This window comes from Neolamprologus multifasciatus, chromosome 10 (assembly GCF_963576455.1).
Source record: "Neolamprologus multifasciatus chromosome 10, fNeoMul1.2, whole genome shotgun sequence".
Taxonomy (NCBI): Eukaryota; Metazoa; Chordata; class Actinopteri; order Cichliformes; family Cichlidae; genus Neolamprologus; species Neolamprologus multifasciatus.
Window position 1 is genome coordinate 33,633,020 of NC_140448.1, and position 13,116 is coordinate 33,646,135.

Here is a 13,116-nt window from a genome sequence, read left to right on the forward strand (position 1 = left end):
CTAATACGGTGGGTTCATAGCTGAAAACTAGCTTTACTTTGTTGTCTGGGTCACTTTGCTAGCAGAGACAGAGAGAGGCGTTGAAAGGCTGCTCCAACAGAACTTATTGTTTCAGAGGAAAACACGAACACGGTGTACAGTCGAGTCTTAATAGCTTACTTACAGCTGGGCTCGTCAGGCTCTCTTCTTGGCTGCAGTGGTTATTATTATATTTACATGCTTCCAGCTCCCGTTTCTGCTCGATGACAGCTCGTACTTTTCCTTTTTCTCCCTCCCTCGCTCACAGACACATAACGGGTATGGCAGTCCATTCTCCCTGCAGCACGGACTACACTGCCCATGATGCTACATTCTTTAGAGCTATACCTGTAGCATTCTGCCTGTTAGCTTAGCACAACAACAACAAAAGGCGCTCTCTCACCCAGGAAACACGCAGAGAGAGAGCCACCCTGTAACCATGGCAACCGCAATGCTGCCGCCTGGAACAACAGAACGTAGCTGTCAAACAAAACCCAAACAGTCCTGACCCGCCACAATATGAAACGGGGAAGTACCGCCGTGTAATCCATTTATTTCAACAAAGTAACTGTATTCTAAATACCACCTTTTTAAACGGTAACTGTAACGGAATACAGTTACTCATATTTTGTATTTTAAACACGTAACGGCGGTACATGTATTCCGTTACTCCCCAACACTGAGCCTGGATCTTTCCCCAAGAATGAAACTGAACCATCCCGCAGTCCGGACTCCACCGTTTTATTTTGAAGGTGAGACCGGAAAAGGGCGGCTCAGTGGGACCTTCTTACTGAGCGAAGTTTTGAACAAATAACTGATAAAGAGGTGAATTTGTGAGAGCAGGTGTGATGGCCTCAGAGGAACAGTCCGGTGAGTGTGTGTGGAAATCATCGCAATTAAAGCCGATCGATCATTGTTCTCTGTCTGCGCGTCTCAAGGTCATCAAACTGTCCGAACAAAGAGGACACTTCATTAACATACTTCATTACTATACTTCATTAACATACTTCATTAACATACTTCATTACTATACTTCATTAACATACTTCATTAATATACTTCATTAACATACTTCATTACTATACTTCATTAACATACTTCATTAACATACTTCATTACTATACTTCATTAACATACTTCATTAACATACTTCATTACTATACTTCATTAACATACTTCATTACTATACTTCATTAACATACTTCATTAATATACTTCATTAACATACTTCATTACTATACTTCATTAACATACTTCATTACTATACTTCATTAACATACTTCATTAATATACTTCATTAACATACTTCATTAACATACTTCATTAATATACTTCATTACTATACTTCATTACTATACTTCATTAACATACTTCATTACTATACTTCATTAATATACTTCATTAACATACTTCATTACTATACTTCATTAATATACTTCATTACTATACTTCATTACTATACTTCATTAACATACTTCATTACTATACTTCATTAACATACTTCATTACTATACTTCATTAACATACTTCATTACTATACTTCATTAACATACTTCATTAACATACTTCATTAATATACTTCATTACTATACTTCATTAATATACTTCATTAACATACTTCATTACTATACTTCATTACTATACTTCATTAACATACTTCATTAACATACTTCATTACTATACTTCATTACTATACTTCATTAATATACTTCATTACTATACTTCATTAACATACTTCATTACTATACTTCATTACTATACTTCATTAATATACTTCATTAACATACTTCATTACTATACTTCATTAACATACTTCATTACTATACTTCATTAATATACTTCATTAACATACTTCATTAACATACTTCATTAATATACTTCATTAATATACTTCATTACTATACTTCATTACTATACTTCATTAATATACACCTGTACGTGTAGGTGTGCAGTTTACTGCTTAGTTTTTGGTGAAAAACGCAGTTTGAGCGGGTTTTTCGTGGGTGACGCAGTTTTTAATTTCAGTTACTTTCACTTTCATGTATAACATTACTGTGTGTGTGTGTGTGTGTGTGTGTGTGTGTGTGCACGCAGGAGCAGCAGGAGGGAGGACGAGGAGACGTAGTAAGGAAGAGCCTCCATCAGGTATGGTCTCTTCAATTTTATGTTCCAGAAGAAACAGGAACCATAAACACGAATGACCTCTGACTAACGCATGATAACATAATTAAGACCAAAGAAAAGCTGACGGGTGGATGGTGAAGCATTAAGCTCAGCATGAGTGTGAGCTGGTCTCAGCTGGTTCTGCAGGCTTGGTTATATCGAAGCTGCTCCTCAACCTTCCGGTTACAAGACGAATATCGTACAGCCCTGGTTGTGCTCCCTCACAGCACCTCCTGTCAGCTCTCAGTCAGAACAAAGTTTGGTCATGTGACATTTAAAAATCAGCTGATATCGTCCTTTGTAGATCAGCCTGGAATGTCCTGCATATACGATATCAGATATATATATCTGACCTGTGTGTGTCTGTGTTCAGTGTCACTCAGGTTGGTTCTGGTCGGGAAGACTGAGGAAGGAAGAGAGGCCTTCAGAGCTGCTTCCAGTCATTCCTCAGGTATCACACACATGTGTAGACGCGCGCACACACACACACACACACACACACACAGTGGATGAGGCTGTAACATCCTGGACAGGGAGGAACGCTGGTTTGAGGGCGGAGTCAAGGAGGCCATTTACGTGAAAAGGGAAAGACCATCTCTGAATGGAGGAGGGGCCTAAGGGTCCATCTGTCACCATCTTACATGCTGTGACTGCAGCCATTCACTCTCTGTGAAAGGTACTCATGGTTATTGATCAGTGGTTGTTGATCAGTGGTTGTTGATCAGTGGTTGTTGATCAGTGGTTGTTGATCAGTGGCCATGAGAATCTGCATATTAATGATCATAAACTGACCTCCCAGCACATCGTTCCTTCAGTGGTGCTGGTTTCCATCATTGTGTTTATAAGGTTGAAACCTGCAGTCAGCTGAGACTGAAGAAGCCACCTGATGATGATGAAATGTTTCTCCCACTGAAAACATCCAGATGAACAGAATCAAATCAAAACAGACTTAACAATGTGGTGTTTGCTGTACAGCAGCGAGGAATGCCCAGACCTCTACAAAGAGACCAAACAGCCACTTCACAAGCACATGGCACAACACAGAAGAGCCACCTCCACAGGACAAGACTCAGCTGTCCATCTGCATCTAAAGGTCAAAGGTCACTCTTTGAGGATGCCAATGTTCACATGTTGGACAGAGAGGACAGATGGTTTGAAAGAGGAGTGAAAGAAGCATCTATGTCCACTGTGAGCGACCATCTTTGAACAGAGGCGGGGCTTACGACACCAACTCTCTGCCATCTATAATCCAGTTTTGAGTTCCCTCCCCAGACGCCTTAACGCCCACTCACACCCTGGGACATCTGACCTCAGGACATCACATGATAAGGTGGGGCCAGGTTTCACAATGAGCTCACCTGAAACTCTGGCTGATTGGGACCCACACCCAGTTTCACACCTTGGCTCAGGCGATTAGAGGATCATCAGGGGGTCCTTTGTCCCTCTGTGGGGGGAAACTCCCACTAGGTTTAAATCTGGGACTCTCCACCAGTTCTGGTCAGCTGACCAGCTAGTGTTCACGGAGATCTTCAACCTTTCTCTTGCCCAAGCGGTGGTCCCCACATGCTTCAGAAAGTACATCATTGTCCCTGTCCCGAAGAAACAACAGCATGCTTGCCACAATGATTACCGCCCAGTAGCACTGACTCCAATAGTGATGAAGTGTTTTGAAAGATTGATGAGAGATCACATCACGTCTTCACTTCCTGCCACCATCGACTCACTTCAGTTTGACTGGACTACAGTTCAGCATTCAACACAATAATTCCCTCTAAGCACCAAGTTGACGGATCTAGGACTCAGCTCATCACTGTGTCAGTGGATCCTCAACTTCCTCACAGACAGACCCCAATCAGTGAGGGTGGGAAAACAAGTCTCCCCCTCCATCTCACTCAGCACTGGAGCCTCAGGGCTGTGTTTTAAGCCCCCTGCTGTACTCACTGTACACTTATGACTGTGTAGCCACATCAGACTCCACCTCCATTGTCAAGTTTGCTGATGACACTGTTGTGGTGGGCCTGATCTCCGACAACATCGAGACGGCCTACCTGGAGGAGATCAGGAACCCGGAGACCTGGTGCCAGGAGAATAACCTCCTCCTAAACATCAGCAAGACTAAGGAGCTGATCGTGGACTTCACCACAAAGCAGGCGAGGAATTACAAACCCCTCATCATCAGTGGCGCCAGTGGAGAGAGTGGACAGTTTCCGATACCTGGGTGTCCACATCACTCTGTCGTGGTCCTGCCACATCAACACCCTGGTCAAGAAAGCCCGTCAGCGTCTCTTCTTCCTCAGAAGACTTCTATCTGCTGCTGAAGGTGCTCAAGAACTTCTACTCCTGCACCATCGAGAGCGTCCTGACGGCAAACATCTGCACCTGGTTTGGGAACAGCACCAAGCAGGACAGACGAGATCTGCAAAGAGTGGTGGGCTCAGCCGAACGCATCATTCAATCAGAGCTCCCTGACCTGCTGTCCATCTACACCAAGCGGTGCAAGTCCAAAGCTAGGAAGATCATGATGGACCTCTCCCATCCCAACAATGTCTCACTGTTGAGGTCTGGGAAGCGCTTCCGCTCCCTTAAGGTCAAAACAGAGGAAATAAGGAGGAGCTTCTTCCCCCAGGCTATTCGGGCCCTGAACCAGGTGTAGGACTGGACTCCCATACATCGCTGCACCGGACACGCTCTGTTTATTTGCACGCTTCTTATAATTTATTTTGTAAGTCGTTATTTGCACATCCTATTCTTACTGTAAATTTCTAAGTTAAAATCTGTAAATTTTGTCATAATCTGTAAATCTTTAAATTCTTTACTGTCATTTAATGGTCTGACATTGCAGAGCAATAAGCATTTCACCACATGTTGTACTGTGGATCATTATGTGTGTGACAAATACAATTAGAATTTGAACTGAAGAAGCTTCTCAGACTCTTTTCTCTCCAAGCTCCTTAGACTGAAGCCTCTATAACGATTAAAGAACCAGGCTGTGTTCTCACGTCACTACAGTCCAGAAGTGTTCAGGTTAAAGACCAGCAGAGCCCAGTATGAGACCCATATTTACATTCCAGCTCTGTTAGGTGATCTCTGTACAGCCTTCTTCATGTTCAGGTGAAGTCTGTGTTCGTGCTTCATGTAAATTCAGACTAACTGATCTGTTTCCTCCTCAGTGACGGCTGAGTGCTCCAAGCAGCAGGAGAAGCTGTTCCAGAGGACCATCTCTGTGGTGGACACTCCCGGCCTCTTCGACACCACGATGTCTGAAGACACCGTGAAGAGGGAGATCTCCAAATGCATCAACATGTCGGCCCCGGGGCCCCACGCCATCCTGCTGGTCATCAGGGTGGGACCCTTCTCAGCAGAGGAACGAGACGCCGTGAAGAAGGTGGAGGAGATCTTTGGAGAGGATGCCTGGAGGTACACCATGATCCTCTTCACCCACGGAGACAAAGTCAAAGGAGACTTTGATGAGTTCATAAAGGAGGAGTCGGGACCTGAGCTGCAGGAGGTCCTGATGAAGGCTGGAAACAGATACCACGTCTTCAACAATCTCAGAGCCAACGACCGTGGTCAAGTCCTGGATCTGCTAAAGAAGGTGGACAAGATGGTGGCCAACAACGGAGGAGAGTTTTACTCCAACTACACCTACCTGCAGGTGGAGGCGATGCTGAAACAGAGAGAGTCAGAGCTCAGAGAGTTTTATGAGAAGAAGCTGAAGGAGGAAGAAGACAAGGTGAAGTCAGAGTACGAGAAGAAGCTGACGGAGGCTCAGGAGGAGAAACAGCAGTTAGAGAAACGACTGCAGTGTGAGCTGGAGGAGGTGAGGAGGTACTATCGGGCTTTAGAGAGCGGAGTCCGTCAGGTCGTGGAGCAGGTGACCAGAGATGACTGTTTTGATAAAATCCTCACCAAGTTCCACGAGACCTTGAAGCTGAACTGAAGTGATGCTGACTCCCACTCACAGCACTCAACGCTCCACCTGGTTCAGAGGCCGAACACACTAAAGATTTTGGGCGGTGCTGTTCCAGAAGGTGAAGCCTGATAGTTTAACCTTCCTCTTTATGATGGAAGTGGGAAATAAACTCTTCTCTAATCAAGAAGTGTAAACAGTGCCAGATTTCCACATACTCTGTCATCATGTTAACCAAATGTAACTGTAACCATGAGCACATCAGAATGAAATCTGGTGCATTTCCTCACCATCAGAGTATAATTAATAAATAAAGGGATGAGAAAAATCTCACATATGTTCACCTAGGAGGAGAAGAGAAATGTGTCTATATATAAGGGATAAAAAGAGAAACTGTACAGAATATTATAAAAATAAGATTAGTAGCTCCAGAAAAATGCTGTATGAAGCCGTTTCAGGTATGAAATTGCTTTGCCCTAAATATACATAAAATTACATATTAATGGTCATAAACTGACCCCACAGCCCGTTGTTCATTCAGTGGGTCAGGTATTACACAAATGTCCCGTTTGTAAGGTTGGAGACCTGCAGTGTTGAGATGAAATTATTTGAAGTGCTTCAATTCTATGCTTTATATTAACTAAAATACCACAGAACCATATAGTGCAGTATTAAGTGGACACACGTGGAAAAACAAAGGCATTCGACTACGTGTCCTCGGGGGGTAGCAGGTGCAGACTCTCGCCCACGCCGGCCTGGGAGAAAGTAGATAACAGGGCACCATCTTCTAGTGGAAAGTTAGTGAAACACTGTTGTTTAGACTAGAGAGGGACCAGCAGGCACCTAGTTTTTGAGAGACAAAGCTTGTTGATGTCTGTGTATCAATGTGCTGCTGGAGCTGCTCCAGTGGATTTGATGTGAAAATCCCCACGTACAAGTAAAAAAATGGTTTATTCTGAGAAAAAACAGGAATGGGGTATTACACTGTTTTATGATGCATTATACTGCTGATTAATAAGAAATGCTGTTTGTGTAGAATCGTGGCCTTATTTGTCTGATTAGAAAGAACAGAACATACTGCACAGGAGGCCAAGATCGTAACAAGCTCACTGAGAGAGAGAATGTGAATGCTTCGTTTGGAGGAGGCCTGAAGCTATAAGAATGTGAGAAAGGGTCAGACACTTGGAGATCTTGCCGGACAGCCTCCTGTGCACATCTCCCGGCCGTTTGTAATGCTCAAAGTGTTTGTACTGATTAACCCTCCTCTTGTGTTAGCTTTCTGTTATCATCTCTTGTGTTAACGGGTCAGTTTTGACCCGTGAATTAAATCAGTTATAAAATACACTAAAAACAATAAGTGATCATCCAATTTGTTTCTCATCTCTTGGTTATCATGTTAGGCTTCCTTATCCATGAAAATGTTGGTTTTAATACTTTTGGTGTGGGCCTGTGGGTCTTTTTTTGTCACTATACCCCTCGATTTCGATTAAAAAAAATTGTAAAATTAACCTCAAGAGAATCATATTAATAAATAAAAGGTTTTTGTGTTACCTGACTATTACTGAGGGGTATAGGACACATCTCTTAAATAAATCTGTTTTATTGATTTTTTTCATTTTAAGATTAATTACTAAAATGACATCTATGGTGTTACGGGTCAATTTCGACCCATAGATATTTACATCAAGAAAAGACAATTTTTTTTTTTTTTTTTTTAGCAGTAGACCTTTAATATAAACTGAAAAAAATTATTTTATTCATAAGGTTAGTTAGTAGAGTTTCCCATCTGGATGAGAGAAGCTTCTCTCCCACACTTTTCTTTTCAAGCTCCTTTAATGGTCACTGTTAATCATAACTAATGGAGGGCTACTGTATGATCTGAAATTTCTCTCTGCCTTTTTAAACACTTTGACAGACGTGAAAACTTCACCCCAAACTGCAACTCAAGAGTCTGCAGTTGGCACTTCCCTCAAGGAAAAGCTGCGGGGCCAACAAGAGTTGCATGGAACGACGGGAAGTCTTTCTCAGTTCCCAGATGACCACAACCCTGTAAGAAAAAAGAAGAAAAAAGAGCAGGTCCCAGCTATTGGTGAAAATCAGAGTGAAAGATCAGATGAGCGACATCATTCCAACAATGCAGATACACAGACAGCTACTGCAAGTTCCTCAAGTTCTTCAACAGTCTGGTGCTAGAGATTCAGAATGACATGCTAAGAATAGAGAATGAAAAACTTAAAAAACAAGTAGAGAACTTTCTCATTCAGCCAAATATCTGACAATCCTGAAAGGGTCCAGTACTATACTGGATTGCCTGATGCTGCTTCTGTCCTGTTTTTGGAAGCGCTTCTTTCCAGATTTGATCTTAAATATCATTCTGATTGGACTGTCCAAATGATGCCCCTAATCGACCAGTTATTTCTAACCCTGGTGAAGCTCAAACTTAATGTTGGTCATACAGACCTTTCAACGAGGTTTAACTGCAGCAGAGCCACAGTAACTAATATTTTTACAACAATTGTTAGTGCACTGTATGACATTTTGTATGTTGGCATGCTGGAAAACAACATTCCCTCGAGAGCCAAGAATCACACATCGCTGCCAGATTGCTTCCAACATTTACTAACTGCAGGATTGTGCTTGACTGCACGGAAGTTTCTGTTTCTAACACAGAGAGACTTGACACACAAAGTCATTTGTACAGCCAGTACAAAGGACGGACCACACTAAAGGTTCTAATTGGTGTGGCTCCTAATGGTGTACAAGCAACTTGTACGTGGAAGTGCCTCAGATAAGGCCATAACAGCTGACTGTGGAGTACTGCAACATGTACAACCAGGTGACATGGTCATTGCAGATAAGGGCTTCACAATTCGGGACATCCTACCAGAAGGGGTCTCACTGAACATCCTTCCTCACCAACGGACAGTTCACACAGGAGGAAGTGAACACCAACAGGAAGATTTCCTGTGCAAGAATACATGTAGAGCGTTCCATTCAAAGGCTGTGTCCCAATTAAGAGACCGCACGCTTGAAGTACGCACACTACGCGTACTACGTACGGTGTGTACTATAAGTACGAGAAGTGAGGAAGTGAGAGGCTTGTGAAATGGGACGGTCTATCCTTCGTCGCGCTGTTCAGGTTGCCTAGCAACCATGATACTAACCGCGAGAAACGTTACATACAGCTTTGTGTGACAGAAATGAAGGAGAAAAATGTTTTGTTGGTCAATCATTTTTGTCATGACATCACTTTGATTAGTTGAGTATCTGAGGCTGAAACCACAGGACTGTAAAACATGATTCAAGGGCTTCATTTCTGTACTGAACAGTCATTTAAGATTAGCTAGTAAATAATAATTAGCTGATGTTGTTCATGAGACAAAAGTCATCTAATGTACTGTGGTAATGTAAATATAATATGGCCAATATTATAGTATTGACAGATTATTATGATATATATATATATATATATATATATATATATATATATATATATATATATATATATATCACTGACTTTCAGCTTGTTGTGTTTGTGGATCATCAGATTCTCTGTAAGATTAAGGTCGACTATATGTATATTTACAAGTAGAGGCTTTAAAACCAAGTTAATGCTGAAAGTACAAACATCACTAGTGTCACACAACTTTGCCGACATGTGGCCAACAGCAATGTTTTAATGTTCTTTGTTATTAAACATTCGCACATGAATAAGTGACGTCATATTCAGTACTTACTTTCGACACTTCACTTTTCGGCCGCTCCCTTCTGCCGTATTTTGCGGCAAAATTATCCACACCCACCGCCGCGCTATGAATTGTGGGATATATGGGACCACGAAGCGTGCACCGGACCACGCTTGATATTTGGGGAAATCGACGGCGCATTTGGAGTATGCATTTCAAGTACACTTCGAATTGGGACAGCCGTCGTCGCGTGGCGGTGACGTAACCGCACTTAAAATGCGTACTTCAAGTGTGCAGACCCCGAATTGGGACACAGCGAAAGACTGAAACTTTTCTCAATTTTGCATCACATCCCACATCAGTTAAAAAAATATATTAATAAGATCTTGGAAGCATGTGTGCGTCTTACAAATTCACAAACACCTATTCTCCGTGAAATTGAATGAATTATACCTGTGAGAGTTCAGAGGTAAAAGTACATTGTGTCATTTTCTAACTACTTGTGGACCAGAAAACACAACTGTTGAATAAGTTTACTTTTATTATTTATAACTCCCAAGTGTTCTGGATTGTTTTATGTGTATACTCAGGATGTTACATCATAAAAACAACTTAGTTGCATCGTTTCAAATTGAGAATGGTCTCATTTGTGATTCGTAAAATGTTTTACTCTGTTTTTTATCAATGGCTTGTTTTTCATTCCATTCCAGCTTCCTGATTACTGCCTAGTTTTCTTGCTAAACATTTTCAATTAAAATGAAGAATACCAGATAAATGTCTTTAAACAAATATTTTCTTTTTAATTGAGAAGGGAAAAGTTCTTTGGTGAGAATTGTCCTTAAAAATTTATTATTGCGTGTCTTTCCTTTAAATCGGCAATCATCAATAATTAAGGACGGTTCACGAATTATAGAGGAAGAACAGGTTAAACTGGCTTTAGCCATCTGAATCATTGCAGGGGAATGGCCTTCATAACTTTAATGAATTTACTTTGAGTACATGATATGCCATAATTATCTATGAATTTGTTATATGTTAACACATTTAAGTCATTGTCTAAAAGGTGTAAAACCATCCAGATTCCATGATCCATCCAATCCTTATAAAAGATGGATTTTCTTTCTATCAATATGCATCTGTTCTTCCAAATCGAGTTTGTATGTGGAGAAAAATTATGCTTGTAAATCATTTTCCAGTACTGGAGAACCTGTTTATGAAAATTGGATAATTTAATTGGTAATTTGGAAATTTCAAAGTCACACTTTAAGAGAAATTCAATGCCACCAAGCTTCTCAAAGATTACTTTGGGGAAATAAAACCAAATACTGTTTGAGTTATTTATGAACGACTGCAACCATTTGAGTTTGATGGAACCATCATTGCTTCAAAATCAATCGCATTCAAACCTCCTTCTTCAAATGACTTCACTACATCATTCTTCCTAATATAATGTTGCTTGTTTCTCCAAATGTAATTAAAGTTAATTTGATTTATATTATTGATTAGACCATAGGTGTCAAACTCTGGCCCGCGGGCCACATTTGGCCCGCAGCCTAATTACATTTGGCCCATGAAGCCATACCAAATTACTATCAGAGCTGGCCTACTGGTATTATACAGCTAATATATATATTGTTTAGTATTAAGCTTTGCTTGTTCCATATTCAGTTTTTCAGCAAAACTTATTTGAGTCCATAAGAAAAGGTTCATTCTTAAATCTGGAGGAAGATTTATTTTCAATAAATATTAACGTTAGCCCGCGACTTTGTTCCAGTTTTGAATTTTGGCCCACTGTGTATTTGAGTTTGACACCCCTGGATTAGACTATTAGAAACATATAAGCATTGTGATGGATAAATCAGTCGAGTGATACCTTCTGTTTTAGTAAGCAAGACGCGTCCAAAGATGGAGAGGTCTCCTTGTAACCAGCTGATTAGGATCTTTTTAGATTTCTGGGTAATATGCTCAAAATTTAGATTTTCTCTATTATTTGTATTCTTTGAGATTATAATACCCAAATATTTAATTTCAGTTTTAGTAGCTATGTTAAGAGAGATACTGGGTTTACAATCATGAATAGTTAATATTCAGGTACAAACCAGAGGCCTTTGAAAATAGTGAAACTTCATTTAGTGCGAGAGGAACCTGTGACACGTTCTTTAAAAACAGTGTAGTATCATCTGCTGATTGACTTATGATCAACGGGGCTCCCATCAAATTCAGTGGTTGAATGTTTGGATTGTGTTTCATGAAAGTAGCTAAAAGTTCCGTTACAATAATGAAAAGTAACGGAGAAGCTGGACACCCCTGACTCCTCGACTGACGTTAAATCGTTCAGACGCTCCAAAAGGTAAAGAAACAGAACTATTGATGTCAGAGGATAATAAAGAAATTAAATCTATGAATTTTTTACCAAAACCAAAATACTGTGAAGCTTCTAAAATGAAAGGATGTTCGACCGTATCAAATGCTTTATAAAAGTCTAAAAACAGAATCACACCATCATCTTCAATTAAGTGATTATAATCCAGTAGATCTAAAACCAATCTAATATTATTGTGGATAGAACGATTCTTAATGAGCCCAGATTGTGTTCCACTAATAATCCGATCTAAGCCGTCCTTTAATCTGTTTGCAATAACATGAGCAAGAATTTTATAATCTGTATCCAATAGAGTAATTAATCTTTTATCTTTACCAGGTTTGGAAATAAGGGAGATAAGACCCTGTTTCATTGTCGTTGCTAACGTTTCATTACTAATGATTTCACTAATAGTTTGGAAGAAAAATTATTTTATTTCTTTCCAGAAGAATTTATAAAAGATGGCAAGCCGTCCTGACCAGCTTTGTCCATTTTCAGTTTGTTTAAGGCTTGATCTCAGTCATCCAGAGATATATCAGAATCACAAATGTCTCTGAATACAGAATCGATTTTTGGAGTATAAGGTTCAATCTGATCAAAAAAAATGAATCAGTAATTAAATATTTCGAGGAGTATAAATTTGAGTAAAATATATGTTTTTCTTCCGCTATAGTCTTATGATTTGTGCATTCCTCCCATTTACGATTAATGTATCAATAGATTTGTTCTCTTGCCTCCGTTTCTCCAGATTGTAGAAACATGAAGCACTTTTTCACCTTCTTCTTTCCATTTTGCACGAGCTCTAATGTAAGCTCCATGAGCCTTGTTCTTGTATAGCTCATCTAAGTGAGCCTGTAAAGACAAAAGGGATTTCTTATCAGCCTCTGACATAAACTGTCTATTACAATAGTTATTTTTATTGTAAAGTAATTTACTTTCCAATTCCTTCTGTTGTCTACTTTTCATTTTACTAAATG

General features: G+C 40.2%; 1 protein-coding gene and 1 pseudogene across 2 annotated transcripts; both read left to right on the top strand.

Annotated features, from left to right (window-relative positions):
- Positions 1 to 7,766, top strand: LOC146510688 (GTPase IMAP family member 7-like). Of its 2 annotated transcripts, XM_085175073.1 has the most exons (4): positions 1 to 888; positions 2,113 to 2,163; positions 2,555 to 2,632; positions 5,352 to 7,766. In XM_085175073.1, exons 1-4 carry the CDS (start codon positions 867 to 869, stop codon positions 6,119 to 6,121), a joined length of 921 nt encoding a protein of 306 aa, XP_085031199.1. In that variant the 5' UTR covers positions 1 to 866; the 3' UTR covers positions 6,122 to 7,766. The 2 variants fall into 2 exon arrangements, with proteins under 2 accessions (XP_085031199.1, XP_085031198.1); XM_085175072.1 differs by lacking the exon at positions 1 to 888 and having other exon boundaries at positions 1,874 to 2,163.
- On the top strand, positions 6,528 to 9,516 carry LOC146510689 (uncharacterized; annotated as a pseudogene).
- The last annotated feature ends 3,600 nt before the right edge of the window (positions 9,517 to 13,116 follow it).

Coding starts and splice junctions, on each gene's coding strand:
- LOC146510688 (XM_085175072.1), top strand. CDS start 2,058: ATGTATAACATTACTGTGTGTGTGTGTGTGTGTGTGTGTGTGTGTGTG. Junction 2,164..2,554: donor TAAGGAAGAGCCTCCATCAG/GTATGGTCTCTT, acceptor GTCTGTGTTCAG/TGTCACTCAGGTTGGTTCTG. Junction 2,633..5,351: donor TGCTTCCAGTCATTCCTCAG/GTATCACACACA, acceptor TTTCCTCCTCAG/TGACGGCTGAGTGCTCCAAG.